Source organism: Salvia hispanica, chromosome 6 (assembly GCF_029641045.1).
Source record: "Salvia hispanica isolate PSC_SH4W2 chromosome 6, Shi_PSC_v1, whole genome shotgun sequence".
NCBI classification, from domain to species: domain Eukaryota; kingdom Viridiplantae; phylum Streptophyta; class Magnoliopsida; order Lamiales; family Lamiaceae; genus Salvia; species Salvia hispanica.
This window is the reverse complement of record NC_142697.1, coordinates 46,709,486-46,725,599: the sequence shown is the minus strand read 5'-3', so window position 1 is coordinate 46,725,599 and position 16,114 is coordinate 46,709,486. Positions and strand designations below refer to the sequence as shown.

The 16,114-nt window shown below is 40.4% G+C and overlaps 3 protein-coding genes across 3 annotated transcripts; 2 read left to right on the top strand and 1 right to left on the bottom strand.

Moving 5' to 3' along the window:
* Positions 1 to 1,013: 1,013 nt before the first annotated feature.
* On the bottom strand, positions 1,014 to 4,995 carry LOC125207407 (aldehyde dehydrogenase family 7 member B4-like). The gene is made up of 15 exons (XM_048106735.2): positions 4,839 to 4,995; positions 4,594 to 4,730; positions 4,130 to 4,216; positions 3,890 to 4,021; positions 3,621 to 3,693; positions 3,485 to 3,507; positions 3,327 to 3,390; positions 3,134 to 3,179; positions 2,613 to 2,793; positions 2,329 to 2,505; positions 2,072 to 2,236; positions 1,854 to 1,994; positions 1,677 to 1,774; positions 1,439 to 1,588; positions 1,014 to 1,291 (listed from the first exon to the last, which is right to left on the bottom strand). Exons 2-15 carry the CDS (start codon positions 4,726 to 4,728, stop codon positions 1,237 to 1,239), a joined length of 1,527 nt encoding a protein of 508 aa, XP_047962692.2. The 5' UTR covers positions 4,729 to 4,730; positions 4,839 to 4,995; the 3' UTR covers positions 1,014 to 1,236.
* Positions 4,996 to 7,291: 2,296 nt separating this feature from the next.
* Positions 7,292 to 9,675, top strand: LOC125207405 (cation/calcium exchanger 4-like). Its single transcript, XM_048106733.2, has one exon. It carries the CDS (start codon positions 7,582 to 7,584, stop codon positions 9,457 to 9,459), a length of 1,878 nt encoding a protein of 625 aa, XP_047962690.2. The 5' UTR covers positions 7,292 to 7,581; the 3' UTR covers positions 9,460 to 9,675.
* A 2,124-nt stretch (positions 9,676 to 11,799) lies between these two features.
* Positions 11,800 to 14,353, top strand: LOC125207404 (subtilisin-like protease SBT1.4). The gene has a single exon (XM_048106732.2). It carries the CDS (start codon positions 11,825 to 11,827, stop codon positions 14,174 to 14,176), a length of 2,352 nt encoding a protein of 783 aa, XP_047962689.2. The 5' UTR covers positions 11,800 to 11,824; the 3' UTR covers positions 14,177 to 14,353.
* The last annotated feature ends 1,761 nt before the right edge of the window (positions 14,354 to 16,114 follow it).

Genomic DNA, 16,114 nt, shown 5'->3' with positions numbered 1-16,114 from the left:
AAATTGAAAGTTTTTCCATTTTTTATTGTCTTCCTTCCATCACCAAAAAGGTCAAATGTGTCAATTTATTAAAACCACAAGTTGATTGGGCCTAGGCGTGGAATATTTGTTGTGCTGATCATGTATATTTGATATTAATTTTTTAAAGAAAATTCAAACTAAATTATACTACTAGTAAATATTAAAAACATTAAAATGTACATTAATCAAAATGATATTATTCTATATGTTACGATACCGACTAATACGTGCGATTAGTATAATCTCCATGATTCTCCCTAATAAGTGTACAATTATAAATAATAAAAAACAAAAATTCTTTATTTGTTTCTATTGTTTGACAAATGAAGTAATCATCATCTCAAGTCACACACGAGCAAGATGACAAAAAATAATGCAGCCGATTTCTGCAAAAAGAAGTCAATTAAAACAACTAATATCAATCATAGATGTCACATTTCTATGGCATAGTAATAATTTTTTCAATTTCAAATATATTTGGTGAACAACTTTTTGAAGTGAAAAGGATGAGTTGGATTACTTTTTATTTTGTTAAGTATCACTTTATCAAAGACATAAACCCCAATTTAGAGATAATGACAGTCTAGTTAATTAATAATTGTATAATCCATATACCCAATGTAAGTGGAATTAGAAAGTATGATTTCACAAAATGTGACACTAGACCTATCTTTCAATGGAGTTTGACTAGTTGCTAAATAGTGTTTCATCCAATTTGGTTTATTTATTGTACATATAAAATCTTCTATTGACTTATAGATGGTTGCCAGTCAAGAAAAAAATTAGGTATCTACCAATTTTTGCTTTATGAAAATTCAAAAAAAATTGCATGTAGAAAATTATTAACAATTTCATAAACAAAATTTGGTAATTTTTTTCCTTTTATCTTCTTTATTTCCAAACTTAGTACTACTAGCATACAACAAAGATTTTAATTATTTAAATTCTTGAATTTTTGGGGCATTACACTATCCAATAGTAAGAAGAATAGATGATACAAAGAGAATGTAGGAGTTATTTTTTCAAACCCTTTTAATAGTAATAAGTATACAACAGCATTTATTTCATAAATAGTTTGAAACATTCTGGACATAGAGATAGAGCCATATCTCCTTAATTAGAATCTTCTCCAGCAAGAAATTCTGATAATATAGATTCTTGCCATTAGAAGCATACCCACCCGAGTCGAGTCGAGCTTTCCCGTGTTCGTGTTCACTAACCGAAGTTGATCCCTTGAGCCAGAGGCAGCTCGCTTCCGTAGTTGATGGTGCTGCATATACAAATGGAAACAAGTTCATAGTCAGAAAGGAAATTGGATCGAACGAGCTTCGTTAGCTCTGACCGTGATTCTCGATAGGATTTTGACACGATATGAGATACAAAGATGGAAACTTGAAAACATAATTGGGTTTTTTACCAAGTTGAGCGCCTCATGTATTGTTTCCAAGAATCGCTTCCAGCTTCACGGCCGCCCCCAGTTGCCTTCTCGCCACCAAATGCACCTCCGATTTCAGCACCGTTTGTCGGGATGTTTACATTTACGATGCCACAGTCACTTCCTTGGGGGCTGTATCAAGATATAGGTTTTAAGTCAGTAACACGAAAACATTCTTCTATCTTAAAAACAGCAAAGAAGAGAGCGTCGCATCACTCACCCGATCCATTTGAATATGATTTCAGGTCTCCGAGTGAAGATGGAACTACTTAGACCTTGAGGCACGGAATTGTTTATTTCAATCGCTTCCTTTAACGTCTGCAAAAAAAAATAGACGCTTGAAACCATTGTAACGACACAAACTGGAGATCTTCGGACAGCTGAAAACTAGCCATACCTGAAACTTCATCACATGGAGAACGGGAGCGAACAACTCTTCCTTAACAATGTCAGCACTAGAGGATATTTCGACTATTGTGGGCTGCACGAAGTTTCCTTCAGACTCTATAATGCTGCCACCAACGAGAATCTTTCCTCCCTGAAACGTGTCAAAAACAACTAAGATTTGCCTCTTAGATGAATATGGCAATAATTGAGAAAGATCCAGGCACATACCTGAGATTTGATTTTCTCGATTCCCTTCACAAAATTTTCCCTCGAAACAGGAGTGTGCAACGGTCCAAGTAAGGTACCTTTCTCTAACGGATTTCCGACTTTGACTTGCTTGTAGACATCACATAACCGGTCAAGTACTTTCTGATAAACGCTTTCGTGAAGAAGCTGCAATTTCAGGATGAGGAAAAGAAGTTATGCACCAAACATCGACTATCTCGTCCACTAAGGTGAGTGGAAGGTACTTATCAATTTCATACCAATCTACGGCAAGTTGTGCATCGCTGACCAGCAGTACCAACAGCAGCAAACAGAATAGAGCGAACAGCGAGTTCAATGTCAGCATCATCCATGACAATGATGGCATTATTTCCACTTAGTTCGAGCAGGCACTTGCCATATCTTTGATTCACTGTTTGTTGGACCATTAGACCCACCTGGAGTCAAACACAAATCAAACTTTTAATACTTCGGAAAAATGAAATGTTCTTAGTCTTAGACAATTAGACTCATTCGGGTAAGTGGTGAGTACATAAAATAGTACCTTTGAACTCCCAGTGAATGAAACTAGGGGAACACGCGGATCTTTTGCTATAGCTTGACCGATTTCAGCACCTCCGCAGAATGCTGTGAAAATTGCTCCAGGTAAATTGTTTTTCTCGAATACTCCAGCGATTATCTTCGTCATAGCTATGGTAATGAGAGGTGTGGTTGGAGCACCTTTCCTGAAAATTTTAATATGATTCGTGAAATTCATAAATGCAACCTTCTGAATTCAGTTTTGGCAAAAACACTGCTTAATCGTGATATGTATCATAAAGAGGAAAGATAGATTGAAGAAACTAAACCTATTGTATACAGATACATTAACCAATTTTTGCTCTGGCTTTAAATCATGGTATCCAAAATAGAACTATTTCCGATAAAACAGAATGATTCTATAATAGCTAACATTGACATATTAGATTAAAAATATGCCAAATGATAATGGAATTTACTGATATTTATGGTTGGGACTAACATAAACAGATTGTAACATCGGTTATAGCAGAGCAAAGGACTCACCACACAACAGAATTTCCACAAACTAGAGCTATGCACGCGTTCCATCCTACAATCACACAATAAAAGATAACATTAGAACTTAAACATAAACTGAAACTATTGATTTTTCCTAATATGATTTGGAAAAGTTGAAGGCTGTAATAACGCCAACTATATAATACCAAAACTCACTAGCCTCATTCGATATACTCACCAAGAACAGCGCAAGGGAAGTTGAAGGCTGTAATAACACCAACTATCCCTAAGGGATTCCACATCTGCTCCATAGTAGGATGCACGAATGTCAGATACAACAATGTTTACAGTAACCGGAAATCATGAGCTGAGAAGAAAATGATAGCTCTTGCTTACCTCCAACATCATGTGATTAGGTCCTGCAACCAAAATTGAAGACAATAACGACATTAGTTACTTTTGAATCACATAAGCCTCTAAGCTTGTATACATGATTCATTCAGTACTCGAAAGCAAAATATGTCAAGCTTACGTTCGGAAGGTATAACAGATCCATTCAGCTGACGGCTTAATCCCACAGCAAAGTCACACATGTCAATTATTTCCTGCAATGATTTTCCCCAACAAAAGAGAATAAGCTGAACACCATCTTAAAATTTATCGAAGTTCATAGAAAGCAAGATCCATCGGATTTAATCCACACAAATGAACATGACTATAGAAGAAGACTATACACAATAAGAATATAACGTAGAAATGTATTACACAAGAGTGTTTCACTTCCCAATTTTTCAAACAAACCTGAACTTCCCCTATTCCTTCAGCAAGAATTTTCCCCATTTCAAGGGATACAAGTCGGCCGAGATGATGGAGTTTGGTTCTCAACGCATCACCAATTTGCCTCACGATTTCACCTCTCTTCGGTGCTGGAATCTGAAACAAGACGAGACGTCATATATAATAGTCCTAACTCATTTCTAAACGCATCGAAAAATCTTTTGCATCACGATGAGTAAATTCGTGAAGAAATCGAAACAGAACCTGCATCCATATCTTTGTAGCATCAGCACATGCTTCCATTCCATCCTCGTAGTCTCCAGTGGATGCTTCAGAAACTTCAGCAATCGGCTAAACCAGGAAACGATTCACACCCGATTTAGTAATCACATAACGAAATGTATCTTACAACATCCTTACCTAGCTTTTTTGATGGAAAAACTCAGCAAAAAGGAGCATAAATCTCAATTACATGAACAATTGATTGAGTTTATAAATGAATCATAATCTGAAGCTTCATCGTTCCCAATCAATGATGCACAAATTAAGATCGTCTGAGTTCATGTAATCGTGCACTTTCCCGGTTTCCCCCCAATTCAAATCCAATCGATCAATTTCAAATTCAACAACATGATCTGATCATCCAATCACTAAAACAGTAACTCCAACTTTTCTACAACTTCTCAAATTAGCTAAAAATGGATCGAAATTAGTTCAAAATCAAAAACCTGATTATCAGCAGGATTCACAGAAGAAACAACGGGCCCGTGCCCTTGCCAAGCCCCATTGACATAGCAGCCCGAATTCCTCGGCCCGAGCCCGATTTCCTTCAGGAACTCGTACTCCCTCTTCGCGAAGCTCATCTCTGCAAATTCCAAAATCGCAAAAAAATCATAGGTGGTTGTACATTAAGCATGAGAAGTAGTACCTTAATTCACACATTGCGATAGAAAAAAAATTGAACAAGGCTTACATTCAGATAGAGTTTTGTGCAGTTAAATTGCAACGATCGAAGGAAGAAGAAGCAGATTAAGAAGAAGATTAAGAAGAAACGTGTATGCTGAGAACTCTACGTGTGTGAGTGATGGCAGCAAATTTGTGAATGCAAAAATCCAATCTTTATGTCCCTATTTAACGACGATGATCATTTTATCACTTACTTTTTTATATTTTAAAAATCAATAATAGAGTAATTATTTATTTTAAAATTTTGAAGATAACTAGAACTCGAGTCATTAGCTTTAGTTTGTGAGAAAACCTTATCGACTACTTCCTCCGTCCTCCAAAATTCGTCACATTTTGATCCGGCACGAGTTTTAAGAAATGTAATAGAAAGTGGGTTGAAAAAGTTAGTGCAATGCAGGTCCTACTTTTATATATTAGTTTTATAATAAAATGTGAGTGTCAATGAGTTAGTGGAATGTAGGGGGTCCACTATCAAAAAATGGTAAAAGTGAAAGGTGACAAATTTTTAGGGACGAACGGAGATGGAAATAGATGACAAATTTTCAGGGACGGAGAGAGTACTACTCCCTCCGTCCGCCATTAGAAGTCTCATTCGTGGGTGACACGGGTTTTAAGAAATGTTAATAAAAGTGGGTGGAAAAAAGTTAGTGGAATAGGGATCTCACTTGTATATATTAATTTTAAATGAAATGTGAGTGAAATGAGATAGTGGAAGATGAGACCTTATTACCATTTATGGTAAAAATGAACCGAGACTCTTATTTTCGGACAATCTAAAATGAAAAAATGGGACTGCTATTTCTGATGGAGGGAGTATTATATAAAAAGATTGAAATCTCAATCCTAAGGGTCTCATACATCCGATCTGACATTATTGTGAGGGGTATTAAAACCTTATCAGTCATAGTACTACTAAATTCCATCATCTATGCTTGTACATTCTCAAAAATTTTCAATAAGTTAACTTAATTTTTGATAATTTTGTGTTACTTTTAATTATCAAAGTAGATTTATTAAGAAAAAGAAATGAACTCTTTAGTTGGAAATAATGTATAGGAGCCACCTTGGCAAATTCTATCCACTGGTGCAAACTTTGTCGTGTGGTACTATTTTAACTTATCTGAATGGAGTGGAGTATAAATTATTGCGTGTCAAAAATTGATGGATAGATTTAACAACCCACGTCCTAATTCAATCATCGGACTACTCTATTATCCGAAGGAGTATTTAATTTATTAGTGCGTGTCGACAAATTGAATAATTGTAACATAGTATTTTACAACAAATTTAGATCTTGGCCAATCACCCATGACTTATGAGCCATTGTTATTGTTACAAAAGGTTGTATAGCCAACCCAGGCGGGCCCCATCCCCGGCCCGACATCAGTGTGGGGAGTTAAATCATGGTACTCAGCGGCCCACTAGAGGAGAGAGTTCAACCCGCTGTTCCACCGGAGATCCACCTCCACAGAGGCCTCACGCTTGTACCCGAGAGGTGGCAGTATCCTCACGGTGGTAGTGGGATTCGAACACCCGCTCATTGTTACAGATCTCCACCTCTGGAGGCAACTGAGCTAGTCCGTGCGGGCATGACTTATGACTTATGACTTATGAGCCATAGATACATAGGAGTTAGGTACAAATTGAAATATAGAATGTATTGAAAGGAAATAAGCTAGAATTGGATTAATATAGATTAAGTGATTATAGTTGGGCTATAATTATAGTATTAATTAATAAGTCCAATAATTTTGGAGCTTTAGTGATTTTTCAATTGTCTAATTCTTCATTTACTTAATACGGAGTAGTTATTTAATTCTTCATTGTGAAGAATGAGATTTGACTCTTCACTTACTTAATGGTTATTTATTCTTCACTGTGAAGAATGAGAAATCGCATAACACAGAACAAGAGAGTCATAAGATAGAAAACACGTAAAGCTCTTCTACATAACAATTGTATCGGAATAGTTCCTGTATCGGATTGAATTGCACGTGGACCTCGATAGTAGAGGATTCAACCAGCATAATTCAATAAGTGGAAACAAACTACACAACAAGTAAGTGTATCTAATTGTTGTGTTTACCACCGAACGTGCAACATCTATTTGAATCTAGATCTGTTTCCGTTGCGCTCATTAGATGAATACAATAATTCCTTACACGTACTATGTAAAAATAGAGTATCCCTCTTTTGGGAGTAACTCTTTTCACTCGATATGAAATGTGAATCCTAAGCAAATATGTATTTCTCTCCAATAATTTAAACTTCGACTTGCTTCTCTTCCACTATCATTAGATATTTTTTTCTTTTCCCGTGACCTCAAGATTACCACAGCTGCACGATAATCCGGTGGTAGAAAATGAGACATTTTAGTTATTAAGCATTACCCAGGGGGCAAAATGTAATTATAAAACATCAAATTACAAATGATTGAAAAATCCGTATTTATATTCCGGCAATTGAAAATTCAGTTTTCCGAGAGAAGCTTCTCGGAAAGAACAAATTTTTGGTCATACAGTGAAATCCAATAACCCGATTGCCATCTGATTGAGCTATCCTAATTCAATTTCTGAACCCTAGTTCCCAATTTCTCGAACCCGATTGCCATCCGATTCATTTCGTTATTTGCAGGTTAGTCAAATCAAGACACGGTTTTTTTCCTTTTCGGGTTCAATTTTGGGGATTAGGGTTTAGGGGAATTATTCTTAGCTCTGTAATTGCAGTTACATGTGTAATTAGAGGGGGAGATGAGGCATATGCATTTATTTTACGGCAGAAAAAGCTCTCGATTTCGAGGGTTTTTCAATGGGTTATGTACCTTAGCTTTGATCATTATGTTTTACGATCATGGGTATGCATTGACGAAACTGAGCTCAAGAGGGGATTTTTCTGGGTTTAGGAGGAGAATGGTTGAATTGGGTGTAGATTCCAATTTGATTGTAAATGGGACTGATCCTACTTATGTAGATAGTGATGGATCTGAGCTTTGTTTGGGGCTGCTCGATCACAAGGGGTACGATAATAGTTGCGAGTTCTTGAAGGCGCGGCCTCAGTGCAAATTGAATGGGTTTCTCGACTACCTGAACTTCTACTACTGTGATTGCAGTGGTAGTCCTTGGACTTTCTTGTTGTTAGCTGTTTGGCTTGCTGCATTGTTCTATCTGTTGGGCAACACTGCAGCTGATTATTTCTGTTGTTCGTTGGAGATGCTTTCGAGTCTATTGAAGCTTTCTCCGACTGTTGCTGGGGTTGCCCTGCTTCCGCTTGGAAACGGCGCTCCTGATGTGTTTGCGAGTATTGCAGCCTTCGTAGGGACGGGAGCTGGAGACGTGGGGCTTCATAGTGTGCTGGGAGGGGCGGTGTTCGTTACTTGCATTGTTGTTGGGGCTGTTTCCCTTTCTGTAGCTGATCAGGATGTTCAGATTGATAAAAAGTGCTTTATAAGGGATATTGTGTTTTTCATATTTACACTTATGGCCCTTCTGTTGATCTTGATTGTTGGTGAAGTGACTGTTGGTGCCGCCATTGCTTTTGTAGCGATTTACGTAGTGTATGCCTTTGCTGTTGCTGCTAATGAGATTTTGAGGGAGCAAGTGCAGAGGCTGAAATTGGATGTTGTTACGCCTCTGCTCCCTGTCAAGGGCAGTGTGTTTTCGGGAGGTCAAGACGATGAGTCTGCATTTGGCTCGTTGCTTGAACTTGAAACCAATGGCGATGGGGGCCAGGCTCATTCTTCCTTGCCACAGTGGATGTGGGCCTCAAACGTGGCAATATATTCAAATCAAGTTAAGATTCCTGATGACAAGAATGTGTGGGGATGGAATGAAGAAGACAGAGATGCAGAGCAACGATTACTCTCGTTTTCAAAGATATGTGCACTTCTGGAGTTGCCTTTGACAATTCCAAGGCGACTCACTATCCCCTTAGTGAAGGAGGAAAACTGGTCAAGGGTATATGCTGTCGGATGTGCTCTGTTTGCACCAATTCTCCTCGCTTGCCTATGGAATACGCAGGACAAACTGAGTTCTCAAAGTAGAATAGTTTCGTATATCTTGGGTGTTTCAGTTGGTTGTGTGCTCTGTGTTTTCGCATACAAGCACACAAGGAAAGAACATCCACCACGGAGATTGTTACTTCCATGGGTTTTAGGAGGGTTTTTAATGAGCATAGTTTGGTTCTATATGATAGCAAACGAGCTCGTTGCTCTGCTTGTTGGATTGGGTATGATTCTTGGTGTCAATCCTTCCATTCTTGGAGTGACTGTATTAGCTTGGGGCAACTCGATGGGCGATCTGGTTTCGAATCTTGCATTGTCCATGAATGGTGGGGAAGGCGTGCAGATCGCTATGTCTGGATGCTATGCGGGTCCCATGTTCAATACGCTTATTGGATTGGGCATCTCGATGCTGCTGGGAGCCTGGTCTGAGAAACCCGGCTCGTTCGCTATCCCACAAGATCCTAGCTTGTACTACACTTTGGGGTTTATCTTGATTGGACTTATATGGGCACTCGTCATCTTACCCCATAATGATATGCGTCCTAACAAGATGCTTGGAACGGGCCTCATCGCACTTTATATGTTATTCCTCTCTGTCAGGGTCGGATCTGCTATGGGTTTCCTTTGATTGGCTGCACTCAAATGACATTAATCTACGACAGGTATATTGTGAATGTACTATTGTATTTGTATACGATTGAGGAGAATATATTAACACTGGTACATTGTAGCTTGTCTGGGTTTATCTTGTTGACTTGTAAATGCTACGATGATGAAGCGGGCGTTTTGCCTGGCTTATGAAACACCGTTTCAAAATTCTATATCTAGTATGAACTCGCCCACATCGTTGTTTTCCTTGATTAACTACTTCTTGACTGCTTGTGTTTACAAATTATATTCTTGTTCTGGCAATGAATTTAGTTTCGAGTATTTTGTCGACTTTATTTGGAGTAATATCTTGAGGTTAATGCTTGTCTTATATCTGTAAACCTTGTTGTCTAACTCTGCATTTGGCATCTTGATTGCACGAATTTGATTCCGGCCGTTTGTCTCTACCTTCTTGACTTCATTGTTCTTGAATTTTTCCTACCGGCCAAGGTGATTGTAACGGTATAAACTAGACGTTCATGATCACGTCCCGGTTCTGGTGTGTTTCTAAATTGGAGTGCTTCGTAGTTTTTACAATCTGGTATTGTTGGTAAGACAATGTGCAAAGAGCCCCTCTGTAATATATTTTGTCTTTTACTTTGTTATAATGAATTGTTGCTTATGTAGAGTTTTATCTCAGTTGATGATTTTAGGGCAAATGAATCCTTGTCCCATTGTGTGTGACAAAGATAGGAAGAGGGAGAGATTTTCAAGTCTTGGAGTTATGTCATATGCAATAATTGACTTAGATAAAACGCCCTTGATTAAAATGAAATATCTAAACTTTAAAGAAAACAACTGAGAATTCAAGTGACGTGTCACGAGCCAGAAAATTCCATTAAATTCGGTCTTTGGAGCATCCAAACCCTAGTGTGGCAGTTCCTGTTTGGATTCATTTCCGTTCTTCGTCCATCTGACAACGCCGTTATTCACTTTTATCGAGCAAACGACTTTTGTTTTTGACTTTGAAAGAAAATGATAGGGTTGTAATATCTTCTTCCAACAGTAGACGCTATTTAGACTAGATTCATTTCACACACACAATCAATCACTCAAAATCACATATCTTCTTCCTACATAGACGCAATTCAGGCTAGGTTCATTTCATATATTCGTTTGATCTTTGTTGGTTTAATTTTAATATTTGTTGCTGATTTCATCCTAATATTGCCCACGCATGATTTAGCCACATTCATAACATCAATAAATTCTTATTTGTATTTGAACTTATGGATACAATAGAAATGAAAGCACTTCTATTAAATCATGTGAACTCAGTTATATTAGTAATAAATAATTACCTTATTTATTTAAATAAACAAAGTTGCAATTAAATTTTTACCCACAAGTCCACAACTACCCCCTCATCCACCCTTATCCACCCACCACAAACCCCACCTAACCCCTTTTGGCTATGGCAAAATTAATTGGCAATGGCAACTGTGACACAAATTATGGCTGAGTTATTATTATTATTATTATTATTATTATTATTATTATTATTATTATTATTATTATTATTATTATTATTGTTATTATTATTGTTAAACATACAGATTGAAAGTAATACTCCATCCGTCCCACAAAGATTGTTCCATTTTTCTATTTCGGTCCGTCCCACAAAGTTTGTCCCATTTCACTTTTTACAATTTTTGGTAGTGGACCCCATATTCCACTAACTCATTCCTAATCACATTTTATTATAAAACTAATACTCCCTCCGTCCCGGCTAAAATGACACATTGCTGAGCCGAGACGAGATTTTAGAAGTTATTGGTTAAAGTGGTGAATTGGAGAGAGAGAAGGTGGGTGTAAGTATCAAAGTAGAGAGATAAAGAAAGATGAATATTTTAATAGGAGTGAGAAAAAGTGGTTGAGTATATTAATTGGAGAGAGAAAGTTACCAAAAAAGGAAAACGTGTCATCTTAAGCGGGACGAATGAAGTATATAAAAGTAGGATCCACATTCCACTAACTTTTTCAACTCACTTTTCATTATATTTCTTAAAACCCGTGTCCGGTCAAAGTGAGACAATCTTTGTGGAACGGATGGAGTAATATAAAAATAAAGTAAACCCATACCTGCGAAAGTGTCTTATTATTAGGTTCATTATTTTTGAAAATGACTGAAAAATGAAAAATAGTGAAATCATAAGCCACCAATTATTAGAGGGCACATATATAATAAAATATTGCTACTAGTATGATTCAAATAATATCTCATCAAATATCTCCAAAAGATTATCCCCAAACGTGGCCCTATCCGAACCCACCAATCCCTCCTCACTCCCATTTTATAGCCCTCCATTTATCTGGTCACAGAGATTCTCACTTCCACTCACAAAATGAAGCCTCATCCAAACACGCCCTTACTCTCTCTCTACCTCATCGCTCTCTCTCTCCTCCTCTCCTCCGCCGCCTCCTCCTCCGACGACGGCGAGCAGACCTTCATCGTCCACGTCTCCCACTCTCACAAGCCCCTCACCTTCCCCACCCACCGCCACTGGTACTCCAGCATCCTCCGCTCCCTTCCGCCGCACCACCGCCCCGCGAGGATCCTCTACGCCTACAGCCGCGCCGTGCGCGGCTTCTCCGCGCGCCTCTCCGCCGATCAGGCCGCGGCGCTCCTCCGCGTCCCCGGCGTCGTCTCCGTCGTGCCAGACGCGATCCGTCAGGTTCACACTACGCAAACCCCTAAATTTCTAGGTTTAGCTGATTCGTTCGGTATCTGGCCGAATTCGTACTACGGCGATGATGTGATTGTCGGTGTTTTGGACACCGGTATCTGGCCGGAGCGGGAGAGCTTCTCCGATGAAGGCCTCGGCCCCGTTCCGGCGCGGTGGAAGGGGAAATGTGGAGATTTCCCCGATTTCCCGGCGAATTTGTGCAATAAGAAGATTATCGGTGCGAGAGCGTATTATCTAGGTCACGAATCTGCGAACGGCGAATCGGAGGGGGAATCGGATGAATTGAAGTCTCCTAGGGATACGGAAGGCCACGGCACGCACACAGCGTCGACCGCTGCCGGAGCGGTGGTGAGGAACGCGAGTTTGCTCGGATATGCGAAGGGTGAAGCTAGAGGAATGGCGATTAAGGCGAGGATCGCGGTGTATAAGATCTGCTGGACGTTCGGATGCTACGATTCCGATATTTTAGCTGCGTTTGAGCAGGCGATCGAGGACGGAGTCGACGTGATCTCGCTTTCCGTCGGCGCTAATGGCTACGCGCCGCCGTACGACCACGATTCGATCGCGATCGGAGCCTACGCAGCGACGGAGGAAGGAATCGTCGTGTCGTGCTCCGCCGGAAACTCAGGACCTGGCGCTTACACTTCGGTCAACATCGCGCCGTGGATTTTGACCGTCGGAGCTTCCACGCTCGACCGCGAATTCCCCGCTGACGTCGTTCTCGGCGACGGAAGAGTCTACGGAGGCGTCTCTCTCTACTCCGGCGAATCGCTCGGCGCAGATCTGCTTCCGTTGGTCTACTCCAAGGACTGCGGAAGCCAGTACTGCTACACCGGAAAACTCGATCCGTCGAAAGTCGCCGGGAAGATCGTGATCTGCGATCGCGGCGGCAATGCGAGGGTCGAGAAAGGCGAAGCCGTCCACGTCGCCGGCGGAGCCGGCATGATCATGGCAAATCTAGACGAAAACGGCGAGGAGCTTCTCGCCGACGCTCACTTCATCCCGGCTACAATGGTCGGAGCCGCCGCGGGAGACCAAATCCGAGCCTATGTCACCTCAGATCCAAATCCAACGGCCACAATCGTATTCAAAGGAACCGTCATCAGCAATTCCCCTTCCGCGCCTCGGATCGCGGCCTTTTCAAGCCGAGGCCCGAGCTACCGGACCGCGGAGATTCTGAAGCCGGACGTGATCGGGCCCGGCGTCAACATCCTCGCGGGGTGGACGGGCGCGATCGGCCCCACCGACATCGACATCGACACGAGGAGGGTCGAATTCAACATCATCTCGGGGACCTCGATGTCGTGCCCCCACGTCAGCGGCCTCGCGGCGCTGCTGAGGAAGGCGCACCCGGCGTGGACGCCGGCGGCGATCAAGTCGGCGATGATGACCACCGCCTACGTCGTGGACAACACCGGGAAGGATCTCAGCGACCTCGCCGGAGGCGAGTCCAACGCCTACATCCACGGGTCGGGCCATGTCGACCCGAACCGGTCCCTGGACCCGGGCTTGGTCTATGACTTGGAGACGTCGGATTATTTGGGATTTCTCTGCACAATCGGATTCGATTCGAAGAAGATCTCCGTGTTTTCGAAGGATGCTTCCTCGGTGGATTGTGATGCGTTGGGATTCAAGAATCCCGGAAACTTGAACTACCCTTCGTTTTCCGTTGTGTTCACCGGCGGTGACGGCGTGATCACGTATAAAAGGACGGTGACGAACGTCGGGGGGGCCGGGGCCGTGTACGAGGTGGGGGTGGCGGCGCCGCCCGGGGTGGAGGTGAGTGTGTCTCCGAGCAAGCTGGTGTTCGGTGAGAAGGGGGAGAAGTTGTCGTATGAGGTGACGTTCGAGGCCAGGGCGGGCGCGGTGGATGCTGCCGGATTCGCGGTTGTGGGTGGGGCGAAGTCGTCGTTCGGGTGGCTGGAGTGGAGCGATGGGGGTGGGCACCGGGTGAGGAGCCAGATCGCGGTGCTGTGGAAGGAGAGCGGCGGCGCGGTGGCGGCGATGTGAAGGTGATGTTGCCGGAGAGGGGGAAGGGAGAGTGAAGGTTTTTGGGGCTTTGCTTGTTTGTGCTCTCCATTGTTGTGTGTAGAATAAGGATTGTAAACAAATGGAAGCACATGACTTTAAGCTTATTTTCATGGTGGAGAATTAATTTGAGGTTTATTGAGCAAGAGCTTTGTGAAATTGGGTTTATTGCAAGCCTTGGCTTTCCTGTTTTTATCCACTTCTATGTTGGAGCTTTGCAATCTTAAATTGCTACTTTGTCGATTTTATGTAGAAACTCATGGATTGTGCTTTTGGACTATATTTAGTTATAGGTTGACAATATTGCAGCATACTCTACAACAATTAAATATGCTTCTCTACCATTTAACATAAATAGGATTAAATTTTCTATATTAATTTCTTTGAATTATTAATCCAACTTAGCAATTCACTTTCAACCCACTTTTCATTACAATTCTTTCGTGCCCGATCAAAGTAACCCGAATTATCCGGGACTGAAGGAGTATATATTTAAATTAAATTTAGATTAACATACTCCCTCCGTCCAACATAATTTTACCCAGTATTCCATTTTAGTCCGTCCCACATAATTTTACCCATTTCACTTTTACCATTTTTGGTAGTGGACCTCATATTCCACTAACTTATTCATACTCACATTTTATTGTAAAACCAATACTTTAAAAGTATGACTCACATCCCACCAACTTTTTCAACTCACTTTCTATTACATTTCTTAAAACGCATGCCAAGTCAAACTGTGTAAAATTACGTGGGACGGAGGGAGTAATACAAATCGTTGCTTGGGCCGAGTGGTTAAGGCCCAATAATTCGAGACATTTGTTTCGATAAAGCCAATGTTTCAAGTCATTTCAGGCCAGGCCTACCATTCAGTTGGGCTTTTGACATATGACCAATAGTGAATATTTATGAGCTAATAGCCTAATACAAATATTTGGTGGTTAAGCGAAATTATCTAAAGTGGCACAACAAATACAAACTGTTATCTTTTATAAGAGGGATTCAGTTCAACTTGGTATTTAGATAATAGTGAATCCATGAAATTGATTTCCAAAACCCGGTCTTTATCAAAAGCCATGTATATTTAAAAATATGTGGAATCTTTTTTCTAATTAAAACTGGATTTTAGGATGGAGATATAGCAAAGTAAGCCAATAATTGAATTGAACCTAATAGTTTGGTGGATGGCATCACTGTTAGGTTTAAATTAAATCACTTTAAATAAGTCTACATGCTCTATCACTATTCACTACCTTATACGGAAATGAGGTTAGGATATTTTAGTATTGTAGTGTATAAAATCAAATTAACTATGAAAAATACAATTAATTACTTTATATTTGCTTTCATTCAGCAATTAAAATTTCATGTTTTTGCGGATTGTATTCTTGAAAATAACGTTATATATAAAGATATATATTAAAATATTAAACCAATGTTATGAATAAAGATGAAGCTAATATACGTCATACGTGAGATTAGTTGGAACGACCACCTCATATTTATTATTTTTATTGCATGCTTAGTCAAATAAATACATTAATTTACTTACCGACAACAGTAATTGCCAATTGTATTATTTAAATGATGATAATTTACGAACTAATAACAATATGACACAAAAAAACTAAAAAATTCAATCAACATACATTTACGAAATTAGCCACGTTAGATGTATACATGTAACGTAGTAATGTCACACCTTATAATAGATGCAAAAGTTGTTCAATCCCACTTCTATTTAGTCAACCATTCTTCTCTCTCTTCAAATTTCACTCCACCAAAAAAATGTCTTCCAAAACTGAACTCATCAAACAAAAAAGCCTCAGCCAACGCCGCCACTCCGCCTCCTCCTTCCGGTGGAGCCTCCGGTCTCGGCCGCGGCTCCCCACCGTCTGCCTGGGTGGGAAGAAGCCG

Coding starts and splice junctions, on each gene's coding strand:
- LOC125207407 (XM_048106735.2), bottom strand. CDS start 4,728: ATGAGCTTCGCGAAGAGGGAGTACGAGTTCCTGAAGGAAATCGGGCTC. Junction 3,391..3,484: donor CTAATCACATGATGTTGGAG/GTAAGCAAGAGC, acceptor ACTATGGAGCAG/ATGTGGAATCCCTTAGGGAT. Junction 1,292..1,438: donor TACATGAGGCGCTCAACTTG/GTAAAAAACCCA, acceptor TTGTATATGCAG/CACCATCAACTACGGAAGCG.
- LOC125207404 (XM_048106732.2), top strand. CDS start 11,825: ATGAAGCCTCATCCAAACACGCCCTTACTCTCTCTCTACCTCATCGCT.
- LOC125207405 (XM_048106733.2), top strand. CDS start 7,582: ATGAGGCATATGCATTTATTTTACGGCAGAAAAAGCTCTCGATTTCGA.